This window comes from Nansenia antarctica (assembly GCF_963989245.1).
Source record: "Nansenia antarctica genome assembly, chromosome: 5".
Lineage (NCBI taxonomy): Eukaryota > Metazoa > Chordata > Actinopteri > Argentiniformes > Microstomatidae > Nansenia > Nansenia antarctica.
Window position 1 is genome coordinate 32693183 of NC_137690.1, and position 17156 is coordinate 32710338.

Here is a 17156-nt window from a genome sequence, read left to right on the forward strand (position 1 = left end):
CACCACCTCCACACCACCACCTCCACAGCCAAAATGGCTTTTTGGGGGCGGGGGGCTTGTTCAAGAACGTGCAACGTTGTGCCGAATCGTCAAAGATACACAACAATACTCAAGACAATATATAGAGTACCAATATGAGTGAATAAATATACTGTACAATTTAGTGTTAAAAAACATGTTAAGTGCAAGGTGCAATGATCAGGAGTTATTGAGGAGGGCTATGGCTTTGGGGAAGAAAGTGTTCAAGTGTTGTGATGTTTTGGACCTGACGGCCCCTGTACCGCTGTCCAGAAGGGCGTCATTCAAACAAGCTGTGAGCTGGATGTCTTTCCTTTATTGTTTTACTGTTTTTAGTCCTTTTATCTTCTCTCCTTTTAATTGTTATCCTATCGTGTTGCATTTTATTTAGTATCCTGCACTTTACCTGCTTTACATTTGTGCTCCCCACCTGTGAAGCACTTTGGTTCAGCTGCTGCATGTAAATGTGCTAAATAAATACATTTGACTTGACTTTCCTTCCTGACAGTGTTTGGGAAGAGCCTGGGGGACACCATCACGTACGAGCAGCGGTCCGGTCCTCACATGGTGCCCCTGCTGGTGCAGACGTGTGCTGAGTACATGAGAGAGCACGGCCTGAGCGAGGAGGGCATCTTCCGTCTCCCGGGCCAGGACAACACGGTCAAACAGTTCAGAGACGCCTTCGACGCCGGAGAAAGGCCTTCCTTCCCCAGGTGAGCGAGCCGCTGAGCTGACTGACTTACATAACAGCTTTATTTTGGGGTTATTTGGTTATTATCGGTTTTCTCTGTGTACCACATGTACAAAAGAAGAGATTTGGTGAGGCTGCATTCTCATTTTATGCACCCAAATTGTGGAATGCACTGCCAGTTTACATTAGGGATGCAACCTCAGCACATTATGTTCAAGTCAAGACTAGAAACCCATCTTTTTAATATTGCCATTAAATGACTACATTATTAAAATATGATTCTATAATGATTGGAGCACTTTGAGCTGCAATGTTGTCAGGAAAAGCGCTATACAAATAAAAGTTTTAAATGATTATTATTATTATTATTATTATTATTATTATTATTTAGACCGATTGATATCGGTTCAAGCGCCAGGGCCACCGTGCAAAGAGCTGATCATGAAAGACTGCTGAAACAAACTTCAATCTGACCAATTAGAGAGCAATGTGGGCGTTTATTTTTATTTTTATTCATCTGCAAAGAGAGATTATGAAGATGTGGATGAGAGGGTGATGGTGCACTGAGAAATACTGATACACGTCTCTCTTCTCTGCTGTGTGGCTTATACACCACATCCTGTTCTGACAGATAGAGAGGAAGAGAACCAGCATTACTCAACATCATTACCCCGTCTTATATAAGAACCTACGCTGTCCCAAATCCAAACTATTGGGACAAATTGACGTGTGAGGTGTGAACTATTGTGATAAAAAAAAAAAAAGAGATTGAGAGAGAATAGTCTAGTACTACAGTTTTTAAGTGAGTTCCTCTGATGTGTCGTTGCCTTGCAGTGACACAGATGTCCACACGGTGGCGTCGTTGCTCAAGCTGTACCTGCGGGAGCTTCCGGAGCCCGTGGTGCCGTGGACTCAGTACCAAGCCTTCCTGGACTGCAGCCCTCGGCTGGACCCCAACAGTGCTGCAGTAGGGGACATTGCTCACTGATGTTCACACTAAATAAACATTCAGTACAGTTTTGATATTTTGATTACTGTTATTTTTCCAGGTTTGTCTCGTTGAGATCAAATCTCTTTTTCAAGAGAGACCCATTGCCTTAGCAACTTTCTGGTTGTATGTACCTGTAAGGTGACCCTCTCTATACTGAAGTAGAGTGTTGGCTATGTGTGTGTGTGTGTGTGTGTGTGTGTGTGTGTGTGTGTGTGTGTGTATCTTGTTCATATGTGTTAACTGTGTGTCATAATTTATGCTCAGGGCCGTGAGACACTGGAGAAGCAGATTGCCCTCCTTCCCAGAGTCAACTACAACCTCCTCAGCTACACATGCAGGTAAGATATAGTCCAGATATAGTTCAGATATAATCCAGATATAGTCCAGATATAGTCCAGATATAGTCCAGATATAGTTCAGATATAATCCAGATATAGTTCAGATATAGTTCAGATATAGTCCAGATATAGTCCAGATATAGTCCAGATATAGTCCAGATATAGTCCAGATATAGTCCAGATATAGTCCAGATATAGTCCAGATATAGTTCAGATATAATCCAGATATAGTTCAGATATAGTTCAGATATAGTTCAGATATAGTGATAATCACTAGGTGTTTACAGGCATTATAGTTTATGTATTATGTATTATCATTTATCATTTCGGTTCCTAGATATTTACAAATATATACAATTCAGTTTTTCTCAAAATACAATTCAGTTTTAGAGGCACTCATCCGGGGACTCTGGGCTAGGTAGAATTATAGAGCACCGATTCTAACTCCCATCCCTCCCATCCGAATTCATAAGAGCAACACATCCGGGTACTTTGCTCTCCCGTCATGTCCTTTTTGGTGATAGAAGTGTAGAAGTTTGACTGGCGGTCAATGGAAATGTCTGGTCTTTGCTACTTTAATCCGGTGCTTTTTAGATATTAGGAGCCCAAATCCGATGGCCAGTTAGGCAAACTATTATATAGTGTCATTGCCGATCAATGATCGACGTTGTTATATAGAGAATGAAATAGGGGTTGATTCATCAGAGCAGTCATATGTCATCTCCCTGTCATCAGGCATTTGTAGTTCTTCATTTGATTTGCCGTGTAAATCCCCAGATGAGAGTGTTACATTAGTTTTCTTAAGATAGGATAATGAATAAATCTGTTCAATGGGCATTTGCCAAAGTAGCCTATTGTTAATCAGTATTTAGCTAGCTAGCTACGATTTATCATGAAAATAATGAACAGCAAGCTAGATCCAAAACTAGGGCCGGTAGAGGAGGGCAAGTGTCACATTGGACAGACTACCAAAACAGACAAATAAAGTATCTTATCGATGTCAGAAATACATTACCTGGAGATTCAATAAGGTACTTTTATATGACAGGATATGGGTTAGGGTTATATGACACCTGTAGCGAGATAGCTAGATAGATAGAGCCAAAAGTAAAAAGTCGCTGAGAGACGCAAGCAGGGTCTGGGCTGGTAATTGTATGACGCGCCAAACAATCCACTGAGATGAAAAGTACGTTTTAGAGCATTTATTGAATAGAACAATCAAACTTGGCGACGTACAAAAATAATCCATAAGCGATCAAAACCAGAAAAATAACAAACAATGCGTATAGAATATGCGTATAATGCGGTCAACAAAAATACATCGCTCCCCTCTCTCTCTACTACCGCCATGCAAGGTGCGCAGGTGCTTAAATTACCTTGCAATAGCCTATCACCCCCCTATAACCATATGACTTCTCAATACGGTGATCAAGGCAATAAACAAACAATCAAAGTAAACTCACAATAAACCCATTAGCCTGTTATACTATGCCCCTCTACAACACCTCAGGCCTTTGGGTCGGGTGGTTCATCCACATGGATGGAGGCAGACTGAAAGGACACACATTCATTGCCTATTTCATAAATGTTCTCCATATAACGACGTCGATCATTGATCGGAAAATAATGAAAACTGAATTGAATACAATTCAATCTGTCAAATACAATTCAGATCTGTCAAATATAATTCAATTTCTGCTGGCATTAAAATAGCTCCATAGTATTTGTATATATAATGAGATTGTATTCATTTGAACAGGAAGCATCTTTATGATTTATGGAGAAGGGGTCGGAATAAGTTGTACTTTGTGTTTTCTGTTATATTAATTATTGTTTTGCACATATTTGAAATAAACATATCAATCAATCAAACAATCAAAGATCTAGTCCAGGGGAGGCTGGTCAAGGTAGAAATCGGGGGACGGGCTCATTGTGATTCATGGAGTGGAATGAGGAATGGTATCAAACACACTCGTTACAATGAAGCCATCCTCCAGCGTCCCCTGATGTCGCCCTTGAGGATGAGGATGATACAACCGTTTATGTCTGTGGCATCCATACCAACAGGTCCTCTCTTCATGTTCTCTCTTCACCAGTTCCACTTCCACTACACGTGATTAGCCTTCAACAACACAACTCATGTCAACAAGCATCTCTTGATGTGAAAAGCATAGGATCGTTATGTGACACATTCTAATGCTTTGGTCCTCATGTCGAGATCTGACGTAATGTTCTGACTTTTCTTTCTAAAAATGTGAATAATATATGCCATTTAGCTGACGCTTTTATCCAAAGCGACTTACATTGCAGTGAGTGCATACATTTCAGTATACATTTCTGCGTTGTTGAAAATCAATGACACATCGCTAGTCAACTAACACAGCTTGTTTTGTGAGCCTGCTAACAATGTAAAGTAGTGTTATAGTTAACTAGGTAGCAGTGGGGATTACTCACCCAATCCATTGTGTTGCAATATTTTGACTTGACTAGTGAGTTTGTGTTGTGATTCTCAACAACGTTGAAACGTCGTTCCGTCTTTCAAAACATTTTGATTGGTTGCCGACATGCGGACCAAATGATCAGACTGTGTCACTATTGCATCGTACTGTCTTTGGCTTGATCAAACATGATGTTTGGTGAGTATGACTTGCTGTGTAACTCTCTCTGGGCAGGTTCTTGTACGAGGTGCAGCTGAACTCCAAGGTGAACAAGATGAGCGTAGAGAACCTGGCCACGGTGATCGGCATCAACCTGCTCAAGCCTCAGATCGAAGACGCCATCACCATGATGAAGGGTGAGACCACCGTCGGTCTAGACCACTTAGTGAACGTTCTTCTGCTTTACACCACGGTAAACTGACCTATAGTAACTGACCCAGATAAGACCATCCCTGAGACGTCCTCAATGACACTTACCTTGATCAATTAAAAACACCTGCATCATGATATAGGATAGCTTTCACCCTGTCTACCAGGTGAACAGATTCAGAATGGGAGAGGATACATTAGGAGCCCATAGACTTCTGCTGTCTTCATAAGCGCTGTGGGTTGGGTGACTGCATCTGCATTGGTTAGGTGTAGCATGTGGTTTTGTGCTTGGCTGCCCTCTCTGGCCACACAATGAACATGAGAAAATGTAATATAGGCATTGTTATGTGCATTTGTTATGTGCATTTATCCTTGTAAACAAACAAAATGTAAAAAAGCCAGTGCTCGACCTCGACACCAGATTTTAGAAATCGCTTTGTTCTGACCAAAACACTGTTCTTCACTGAACCTTCTTCATCATGTGATCGCATTCCTTGATCGCTACTGATTCTGATCATGGCCAACCTCAGCAAATATGTTAAAGTCAAGACTAAAAACCCAACTTTTTAATATTGCCTTTAAATGACTAAATAATTAAATTGATTGATTGGAGCACTTTGAGCTGCAACGTTTGCAGGAAAAGCTCTATGCAAATAAAAGTTATTATTATTATTATTTACCACTGTCCTAAAGGTCATTTACCACTGTTCTAAAGCTCATATCTACATACTGGACCCTTACTGAATCTGTGTGTGTTCTCCTGTGGCTCCCAGCGACTCCTCAGATCCAGAAGCTGATGACAGTGATGATCAAACAACATGAAGCTCTGTTTCCTCCATCCAAAGACGTGGCTCCTTCTCCACCCAAAAAGAAGAACCCCAGCAAAAAAAGCAGCGCTCCACGCAGCTTCGTGGGCTGGGAGTCTGCTGAGGTAACCGTTGGCAACATCCACTTCCTGTACAGAAAGCAGGGCTTCCACGGGTCCTTGAAATCCTTGAAAGTTTGTGAATTTGAGAAAAAAATATTAAAAGTAATTAACCCTAAAAGTTTTAGAAAATAGACATGGGTCATTGAAAGTGCTTGAATCCCCCCCCCCTTCTCTCTCTCTAAATATATATATATATATATATATATATATATATATATATATATATATATATATATATATATATATATATATATATATACACTACCGTTCAAAAGTTTGGGGTCACTTAGAAATTTGAAAGAAAAGCACTGTTTTTTTCAATGAAGATAAAATTAAATTAATCAGAAATACACTCTATACATTGTTAATGTGAAAAATGACTATTCTAGCTGCAAACATCTGTTTTTTAATGGAATATCTACATAGGTGTATAGAGGCCCATTTCCAGCAACCGTCACTCCAGTGTTCTAATGGTACATTGTGTTTGCTAATCGCGTTAAAAAGCTAATGGATGATTAGAAAAACCTTGAAAACCCTTGTGCAATTACGTTAGCACAGCTGAAAACGTTTTTTACTGGTTAGAGAAGCTATACAAATGGCCTTCCTTTGAGCTAGTTGAGTATCTGGAGCATCACATTTGTGGGTTCGATTATACTCTCAAAATGGCCAGAAAAAGAGAACTTTCATATGAAACTCGACAGTCAATTCTTGTTCTTAGAAATGAAGGCTATTCCATGTGAGAAATTGCCAAGAAACTGAACATTTCCTACAACGGTGTGTACTACTCCCTTCAAAGAACAGCACAAACAGGCTCTAACCAGAGTAGAAAGAGAAGTGGGAGGCCCCGGTGGACAACTGAGCAAGAAGACAAGTACATTAGAGTCTGTAGTTTGAGAAATAGACGCCTCACAGGTCCTGAACTGGCAGCTTCATTAAATGGTACCCGCAAAACGCCAGTGTCAACATCTACAGTGAAGAGGCGACTCCGGGATGCTGGCCTTCTAGGCAGAGTGGCAAAGAAAAAGCCATATCTGAGACTGGCCATTAAAAGGAAAAGAACACAGACATTGGACAGAGGAAGATTGGAAAAAAGTGTTATGGACAGACAAATCGAACTTTGAGGTGTTTGGATCACACAGAAGAACATTTGTGAGATGCAGAACAAGTGAATAGATGCTGGAAGAGTGCCTGATGCCATCTGTCAAGCATGGTGGAAGTAATGTGATGGTCTGGGGCTGCTTCGGTGCTGGTAACATGGGAGATTTTTTACAAGGTAAAAGGGATTTTAAATAAGGAAGGCTATCACTAAATGTTGCCACGCCATGCCATACCCTGTGGACAGTGCTTGATTGGAGCCAATTTCCTCCTATAACAGGACAATGACCCAAAGCACACCTCCAAATTATGCAAGAACTATTTAGGGAAGAAGCAGGCAGCTAGTATTCTGTCTGTAATGGAGTGGCCAGCGGAGTCACCGGATCTCAACCCCATTGAGCTGTTGTGGGAGCAGCTTGACCGTATGGTACGCAAGAAGTGCCCCACAAGCCAATCCAACTTCAGGAGGTGCTTCAGGAAGCGTGGGGTGAAATTTATTCAGATTACCTCAACAAATTAACAGCTAGAATGTCAAAGGTCTGCAATGCTGTAATTGCTGCAAAGGGAGCATTCTTTGACGAAAGCAAAGTTTGAAGGACAAAATTATTATTTAAAATAAAAATCATTATTTCTAACCTTGTCAATGTCTTGACTATATTTTCTATTCATTTTGCAAGTCATTTGATAAATAAAAGTGTGATAAATAAAACACGAAATTGTCTGGGTGACCCCAAACTTTTGAACGGTATTTACTAACCTCGTCAGTAGTTCGTCATCTAGTAAATAAGTCTCTGTATTGCTTAACTTTACACATATTTCACAATATATTATTTTGCTGTGCTCTGGTAGAGAAGGCAAGAGACCATCTAGTGTTCACAGATTCAAGCCTCTCTTTTTAATTGTTGTCTGTGAGCGGATAGTTCCTATTATATCAATTCTCATCTAGATCTGTCTATGCCGTGTTGGGTCCTTGAATTTGAGGGAATTGAGTCTTGAAAGTCCTTGAAAGGTGCTTGAATGTGAAGGTCCCACACCTTTCAGAAGGTGTGGGAACCCTGAGAAAGACCAAACCCACACTTCACTACCCTCACATGTTGATGGACGAAACGCAAAACCTCCTATCTGCAAAATTCCCTTTTTTTCCCCCACGAACAGACCTATCATGTGCAGCCTTCCTTGTTGTCATCATTTAAAGTGAAAACCGCAAATTTGCAGATAGGAGGTTTTGCGTTTCGGCCATTGATGTTATCATTGGAAACCTGAAAGGGCTAATGCTAACATTGTATCTTATATTAGACATGCTGTGTGTACCGTATATCCATGTCTACAGTGTATCGGTAGCTAAACTATCTTCCACCTCCTCTGTCGCTGCAGTGTGAGGCCTCCCTATCGTCCTCTCCGGAGGAGGAGGAGGAGGAGGAGGAGGACACAGACACCCTGGGGACGGAGGGAGGAGAGGCCTTTGATTCCGTACCGCGGCCCCACTCCCCGTCCTCGCTTTCCCCCGTGGACCCCTGGTCCGGGAGCCCCCGCAAGCGCACCCAGACCCTGCCCACGCTGCACTGCCCCGCCCCCCCGGGGAGGACGGCCAAGCTGGAGGCCATGAACCGATGGAGCCGCATCCAGGAGAGCTGCGAAGAGAAGGCGGAGAACACCACCCTCTCTGAGGACATCTTCAAGATCCTGCACCTGGAGAGGTCTGCTCTGTTCGGGGGGGAGGCCAGTCAGAAGACCGGGGAGGCCTCGAGGGACAGAGCCACTGACAGGAGAGGAAGTGACATCGCAAAAGTCACAAATGACGACCCTTCCAAACCAATCAGTTCCCCCCCGCCGCCACAGCCGCAGCCAGCAACACGTGAAGAGAAGACAAAAGCCAACATGGCTGCTGTTTCAGCGCCTCTGCCAGACCAAAGCAACGCCGCCAACCAGGAGCTCAGCCTGGAGAACGCAGCAGATCCCAGGTCAGATCCCAGGTCTGTACTGTGAACAAGCAGTTGTCATTGGAATGAGCTGAATATCAGTGTTTGGGGTCAAATCCGTTTCAATTCAGTTCAATTCAAAATGTTCCTCATTGAAAAAGCAAAGAGGCTATTTGGAATTTGAATTTCTGCTTACTTCTTGAATGGTCTGAATTGAAATGAAATTGATTGAGTCTATACTCATGATTATTATGTATGATTATAACAACAATATGAACTACACTATACTGCATCGCTCTCTTTTTTTGACCAAGTCACTTGGATAGTTTTACATTTGGGAACTTAAGCAGTGGACTCACCTCTCTACATTCTGAGTAAGTAAGACTTCTAGTTAAGCCTGGACTACTAATAGTGGATACCTGTGTTGTTTATTAAGTGATAGTGTTGCAACTGTCTGTTTTAAAAGACAAAGCCTTCAGAATAATTCTAGTGAAACCATTAGTTTCTGACCCAAGTAGGTGCTAATTTGCAAGTAGGAGGAGCCTTCTATCTCCTCTACTGTATATATTGGGCCATTTGGGTCATACATGCGACTAGTGAGAACACCTGCCAGTCGTTCGCATTAGTGGTCGTTAGTGGGAGGGGCTACAAGTCTGCTAGTTGTCAGCAATTACTGAGCCTCCATTAATATCTGGCCTGTCTGAGAGCGACAGCCTCTGCGACAGCCTCCTGACACTACTAGTACCCTGGCTTCCTCTCAGGCCTTCCTCGATGGACTCCCTTGTCTTGTTGTCACGAGTCTTGGGGCCAATCCCAATTCACCACTCTGGCTCCGTTTTCAACCCTAATCTCCCTTTTGCGCGTTCACGTGTAGCCGTAGTGGCGTCCCAATTCATTACTCATTAAGGGCCAATCCCATCAAATCTTTATTAATAAGTAATTACAGAGAAAGTAAAATGACATTTCCGCATTGAATAGAGCGACATAAGATTTCTGTAGATGATTCGCAATGCATCCTGGAATCAAGGGGTAGCGTACCCCTATGGCTTCGAAGCTAGTCTGGTCCTGGAATCGCTCGAAACGAAGTCATAGTTAGCCCTCGAAATGAAGCCATGGCTCGATGAAATATGAATTGGGACAGCCCTACCCCTAAACGTGAACGCGCAAATCGTGCCATAGGGGTGAAAACGAAGGGCTAGGGGTGAATTGGGACGGGGCCTAAGTACCTTCTCTTCCAGTTGTTTGTAGTGTTGCTGTCTTCTCTTGTCACACCGGTCTACTGAGTGCGCTTAGCTACTCCTAGTTCTGTTGGTTCCTTAGCCCTCTTCCCCTCTACAGACTTTTATCACAATGTGCTTTCTCCCTATCCCTGTTCTTCTGACACTCAGGAGGAGACCTAGATTCTACAACCCCCCTCGCAACCCTTCCAATCTCATCTACCCACCTTTTTCTACTGACCATGACTTTATCGCCGCAGGCGGTCTCTGGAATTGCCAGTCGGCGGTCCGGAAAGCTGACGCTATCTCAGCTTATGCATTTCTTATGGCCCTCAATTTCCTTGCTCTCACTGAAACCTGGATCACACCAGAAAACACAGCTACACCAGCAGCCCTCTCTGGTGCCTACTCCTTTTCTCATTCCCCTACCCTCTGGTCGAGGGGGAGGCACAGGACTCCTCATCTCGCCCAAGTGGTCACATACTGTCCTTCCACTGGCACACCTGTCTATATCCTCCTTTGAATTTCATGCTGCTTTTGTCTCCTCCCCGGACAAACTCCACATTGTTGTCATCTATCGCCCCCCAGGCCAGCTCGGTGACTTCCTAGGCGAGATGGATGGCCTTCTCAGCTCCTTCCCTGATGATGGCACTCCGCTCGTACTACTAGGTGACTTCAATTTCCAATCTGAGAAGCTTCTCTCATCTGGAGTACTTGAACTTCTCCTCTCCTTCGGCCTTACCCTGTCCCCCTCTCCTCCGACTCATAAGGCAGGCAATCAGCTTGACCTTGTCTTCACCAGATCTTCCCACACTTCCAACCTTACTGTTACCCCTCTTCCAGTTTCTGATCACCACTTTATATCCTTCTCCCTTCCCCTCAAAACCTCCTCTTCCCTCTCAGCCTCTAACCACTTAAGACCCTCTCGTCGTAACCTACGTGCCCTGTCCCCCATCACCCTCTCTTCTTCTGTCCTATCCTCCCTACCCTCTGTTGAATCCTTCTCCCTTCTATCCACTGATGCGGCATCCTCAACCCTCCTGTCCGCTCTCACCTCATCCTTCGACACCCTCTGTCCACTAACCTTGAAGCCAGCTCGATCCTCTCCTCGAGCTCCCTGGCTCTCTGAAACACTACATGCTTGTAGACTAGAGCTCAGAGCAGCTGAGAGGAAATGGAGAAAAACTGGCCTTTCTGATGACCTTAACCTCTATCACTCTCTCCTTTCCAACTACGCCTCCTCGGCATCAGCTGCTAAAGCATCCTACTATCACTCCAAAATACATTCTTCTGCCTCTAATCCTAGAAAACTGTTCTCCACTTTCTCTTCACTCCTTAATCCACCTCCTCCCCCTCCTCCTTCCTCCCTGTCCGCCGATGACTTTGTCACCTACTTTGAAAAAAAGGTGGACGACATCAGCACACCTTTTCCCCCCCACCTCTCCCTCCTCCTACTAACAATGCTAACACCCCTTCCAAACTCTCTCCTCGACACTCGGTCTCTGGATTGTCATCTTTTTCCCCCCTCTCCCCCGATGAGATTCTCACACTTATCACATCAAAGCGGGCAACCACATGCCCTCTTGATCCCATCCCCTCCCCCCTTCTCCAATCCATTTCCGCCGACATCCTTCCTTACCTTACCACCCTAATCAACTCCTCCCTATCCACAGGATCTGTCCCAGTGGCTTTCAAAATAGCCAGAGTCAAGCCTCTCCTCAAGAAACCTACCCTTGACCCATCATCTGTCCACAATTACAGACCTGTATCCCTTCTCTCCTTCTCTTCCAAAACTCTTGAACGCGCGGCATCTAAACAACTGACTGACTATCTCCGGAAGATGGATCACTTAGACCCCCACCAATCCGGCTTCAAGGCTGGGCACTCCACTGAGACTGCGCTCCTTGCTGTCACGGAAGCCCTCCACTCTGCCCAAGCTTCCTCCCTCTCCTCTGTTCTCATTCTCCTTGACCTGTCTGCTGCCTTCGACACAGTCAATCACCAGATCCTTCTCTCCATCCTCTCAGACCTGAGCATCTCTGGCACCGCACACTCCTGGTTTTCTTCCTACCTGGCGGGCCGCTCCTACCAGGTGACCTGGAGAGAATCGCTGTCTTCTCCACGAACCCTCTCCACTGGAGTACCCCAGGGTTCTGTCCTAGGGCCCCTACTTTTCTCTCTCTACACCAAGTCTCTTGGCTTGGTAATCTCTTCACATGGGCTCTCCTACCACAGCTACGCAAACGACACTCAACTCTTCCTGTCCTTCCCCCCGTCTGATGTACACGTGGCAACCCGTATCTCAGCATGTCTCGCTGACATTTCAACTTGGATGGCTGACCACCATCTCAAGCTCAATCTTAACAAGACCGAGCTCCTCTTCATCCCCGGGAAAGCCTGCCCTCTCCAAGACTTCTCTATCACAGTGGAGAACTCTACTGTAACCCCCTCCCTGACAGCCAAGAACCTTGGAGTGATCCTGGACAACCAACTATCCTGTGCGGAGAACATTGCAGCAACGGTTCGCTCCTGTAGATTCTTCCTCTACAACATCAGAAGGATACGACCATTCCTTACCAGAGAGGCAGCGCAACTCATGACCCAGGCACTGGTCATCTCCCGCCTGGATTACTGCAATGTACTCCTGGCTGGGCTCCCCGCTTCAGCCATTAGACCTCTGCAGCTCATCCAGAATGCTGCTGCCCGGCTGGTATTCAACCTCCCCAAATACTCTCATGTCACCCCTCTCCTTCGCACCCTGCACTGGCTCCCGATAGCAGCTCGCATCAGATTCAAGACCCTGGTGCTTGCATACCAGGCAGCTAAAGGGACAGCCCCTGCCTACCTGAAGGAAATGGTAACCCCCCAAACCCCTGCCCGCTCACTCCGCTCCTCCACCTCGGCTGGCCGACTGGCCCCACCTCCTCTACACAGCAGTCGGGCTGCCCGATCACGTCTCTTCACAACACTGGCTCCCCGCTGGTGGAATGAGCTTCCCACGGCTGTCAGAACGGCAGTGTCACTACCCATCTTCCGTCGTAGACTGAAGACCCATCTCTTCAGGCTACATCTTAACTGCTCCTCCTGAGACATCTTCTGACCCTCACCACTACGTCTCCTAAAGACACCCGCTTTCCCCTCTACTGTGTCCCTAAGAACTTCTATTGCCCCCCTTGTACTGTTTCTCAGTTTCTCCAGTAAAAAAAAAAAAAAAAAGTTTTAGTAGAAGGTGATAGGGAGAAGGTTTTTCCTTCTATCAATGGCCCCGGGCCCGAGCTAGATTACTCTTCCTGCAACGAATGGTGGATTGCTGATTCACATGCTTAGTATTCAAATGTATTGATTGTAAGTCGCTTTGGAATAAGGCGTCTGCTAAATGCCAAAAATGTAAATGTAAATGTAGTTTTCTCTAGTTTGGCCTGGAGACCAACATTTTGACATTGATGGACTTGACACGTAGGACACAAGTCCCTTCCCTATTTCCCTACTATACATATTGTATTACCAACGTCCATTTTGAATAAAACCTGAACAAGCAAGACAATGCTGGGGCATTGGAAACTAGGGGAACTAGGGGAAACAGACTATCTAGGCTACCATTCTCACATGTCAGTGAGTGTGTCTGTCAAGCCCCAGACCCAAATAGTTTAAGAATATATGCTTTTTTGAATGTTGGTATACCTGAAATGAAAAATTGGAGAAAATCACTCTGAATCAAAACACACGTTTGCAACCATCACGTTGGTAGCTAGCAGCTAAAAAGAAAACACTGCTACGTACTAACACATAACTGCACATCAAAACACGCTGATAGAACATCAACATGCTAAAAACACATAACTACACATAATTAGATGATCACACAGTCCTTGCTTTTGAACACGTCCTAAAACATAGCTACGTTTGTTTACAAGCCATGTATCCCTTACCCAGTAGTAACTATGAAGCAGAACGGCAGATGATATAGTGAATCCAATTCACAAATTATAATTAATATTTAATGATCCTAAAATAAACCCCTCCAAAAAAAGTTCAGAAACGCTTTTCTTGTTGATTATTCCTCCCCTTTAATAATACCAATTGGTATTGTATTTTATATCGTTGGAAAGCCTGATTGGTCACCTTTATAATGAGGTACAACTTGTAAGGATTATACATTCATGGAATGAGTAACACAGCTAAACGTGTGGTTAGCGGCCCAAAACAATTAGCCAAAATCCCCTGCAATATTCTTCTGTTGGTATTCACTCTCGTTTTGAGCTTCAAGTGCTGGCAGGTGTATGTCAGTCACAGGTGTGTGACTGGCACCTGAATGGCACCTAATTGACAGGAATGATATTCTGGGGCCAGTGGCCATCCCATATCTCCAGAATCTGGGACCTAACTCCATCCTCCATGATGACAACGCTCGCCCCCACAGAGCCAGGATCATCACAGAGCACCTGCAGTATTTGGGAGTGGAGAGGGTGGAATGGCCTGCCGTGAGTCCAGACCTCAACCCAATTGAACACTTGTGGGATCAGCTTGGGCGTGCTGTACGTGCCAGAGTGACCAACGCAACCATGTTGGCTGACTTGCGGCAAATCCTAGTTGAGGAATGGGATGCCGTCCCACAGCAGTGTGTGACCAGGCTGGTGACCAGCATGAGGAGGAGGTGCCAAGCTGTTGTGACTGCGTATGGATCTTCCACACACTACTGAGGTCCCTGACAATGTAAAATTAATAAAGTGTAAAAATGGCTAATATGTGTTGTTTTTTCCTTATTACTGTGGGGGAGTGCAATCATCCAATCCACCAAGCGAGAGTGAATACCAACAGAAGAATATAGGGGATTTTGGCAAATATTTTTGGGCCGCTACCCACACGTTTAGCTGTGTTGCTCATTCCACGAATGCATGATCCTTACAAGTTGTACCTCGTTGTAAAGGTGACTAATCAGGCTTTCCAACGATATAAAATACAATACCAATTGGTATTATTAAAGGGGAGAAATAATCAACAAAAAAAGTTTTGGAGGGGTTTAGTTGAGGGGTTTAGTTGTTTGTTATATTGAGTGGGCTCTTCCAACACTTAAACTTTCGTAATATGAAAAAATAAAATAAAAAATAAAAAAAACTTTTGGGTCATTTGGGCAACTTAAGAATTGCCGACATGAGGACATTTTCACCAGAAGTGACTTGGTCAAGACAAGGTAGAGAGCGAGCCACATCCTCCATGTTGTATCCTTCTGGGCTGAACTGGGCTGAACTGGGCTGTCCTGGTTACATATCATTGCTGTAACAGTGCTGGAAAGAAACCGGAAATGAAATAGTTCAGGCAGTGTTTAAAGCCCCTAAATTCCTGGTCTTCTGTCTCCCCGCCAGCCTCCAGCAGGAGAACAGGGAGCTGAGAGGCGCCATGGCCGAGCTGCAGGCCGCCCTGGAGGCAGAGAGGCGCTGTACGGCCGCCCTGGAGGTCCGCCTGAGGGACGCCCAGCACAGCCGCGACCAGGCCCAGGAACGCAGCCTGGAGCTGGGCCGACAGATCCAGGAGTTCCTCTCCAGAGGAGGACCCAGGGGCCCAACCTAGAGTACACCCCAGCCCCTCTAACTCACCACCCCTCCCTGGGACGTCACATCCTCACAGACGACACGGACCAACGCACATACTGCTGATAACGGCATCCACGTCTGACTGATGTGCGTATTCACTGAGCCTGAATTCTGAGCCTGGTTCGAACTTCAGATCTGTGCTGCGTTTGCACGTAAATTCGGACTTTCACGTAAATCACGCGTTGAGGTCAATGAGAGTGAATTTTTGCGCAGAGAAAGTTAGGATGTCAGAGTCCCCCTACCAGGGAGTCTGGGACCTGGAGGATGTTGCTACCTAATGAGTTTGTTTGTCAATGGAGAGACTCTTTAGCTAAATCAGCTGTCGATAACAATAGACTTCAACTTGTGCTGAAACAACAATGGATGCATTATAAAATTAATGCTGATTATGTTACTGTGTGTCTGTGAGGTATAGTGTGTATGAAATAGTGAAACTGGTGGCTTAACTTACTTAGTCAAGTTATTCACCATACATGGTTTGTTATAATTGTGTTTATACTGTCAATCCCCAACAGTGAGAGAGAAATAGACCGCCTTTTGTTTGGATGCTCCAAAATAGATAAAAAGCAGATACGATGCAGACTGTTTTGTATATGCAAATGATGCGTTAACTGTTATGGTTTGGTTATGGTATGTTAATTAAAAAAATCTAACTTGGTTGACTGCTCTTTCTGCGAATCATTATTTATTACGTACAATTCAAACTACATGTGTGACAGAGAGAGAGAGGGGGGGAGAGAGAGAGACAGAGAGACAGAGAGAGAGAGAGAGACAGAGAGAGAGACAGAGAGAGAGAGACAGAGAGACAGAGAGAGAGAGAGAGAGAGAGGGGGAGAGAGAGAGAGGAGAGAGACAGAGAGAGAGAGAGGGAGAGAGAGAGGGAGGGAGGGAGGGAGGGGACAGAGAAGAGAGTCTTCAGGCTTCATTTATTTATTCTAGTATGTAATCTATTTGTAATCTATTTATTTGTAATCTACAGTAGTATGTAATCTATTTATTTATTCTAGTATGTACATGTATGTACATTACATTATTTTTGTTTTTTTATCTTCACACTTCACATGCTTTGGCAATGTGAATGTAGGTTTCCCATGCCAATAAAGCCCTTTGAAATGGAAAATTGAATTGAGAGGGGGGGAGAGAGAGAGAGAGAAGGAGAGAGAGAGAGACAGAGAGAGAGGGGGGGAGAGAGAGAGAGACAGAGAGAGAGAGAGAGAGAGACAGAGAGAGAGAGAGAGAGAGAGGGAGGGAGGGGAGTGAGGGAGGGGAATGTCTTCAGGCTGATGGGGTCAGAGAGAAGCTAGGGGGTCAGTCCAGATAAAGCGTACGTCAGGGTAGGAGAGTACTAGTTGGAATGTCTTGAGATCACTTGCTGGGTGGGGAGCCTGCATTAAGGAGCCAGTTATGAATTCTTTTTAAATGCACTGGGAAAGTAGTGGCAGTGAGTTGGACTGGTGATCAGAGGGTCATGAGTTCAAACCCCACCTGGGGAACACCACCACTAGTGTGCCCTTGAGTAAGGCACTTAGCCCCTAAGTTACTCCAGGGAGACCGTCCCTGT

At 44.7% G+C, this 17156-nt stretch overlaps 1 protein-coding gene across 1 annotated transcript in view; it reads left to right on the forward strand.

Annotated features, from left to right (window-relative positions):
- Positions 1-15863, forward strand: part of arhgap25 (Rho GTPase activating protein 25) — a 24041-nt gene extending 8178 nt beyond the window's left edge. Inside the window, exons 5-11 of the mRNA XM_080531151.1 lie at positions 527-731; positions 1544-1676; positions 1965-2038; positions 4711-4832; positions 5619-5776; positions 8243-8841; positions 15368-15863. Of these exons, the coding sequence (XP_080387277.1) occupies positions 527-731; positions 1544-1676; positions 1965-2038; positions 4711-4832; positions 5619-5776; positions 8243-8841; positions 15368-15572 (1496 nt within the window). The 3' untranslated portion in view covers positions 15573-15863. The remainder of the gene's footprint in view (positions 1-526; positions 732-1543; positions 1677-1964; positions 2039-4710; positions 4833-5618; positions 5777-8242; positions 8842-15367) is intronic.
- The last annotated feature ends 1293 nt before the right edge of the window (positions 15864-17156 follow it).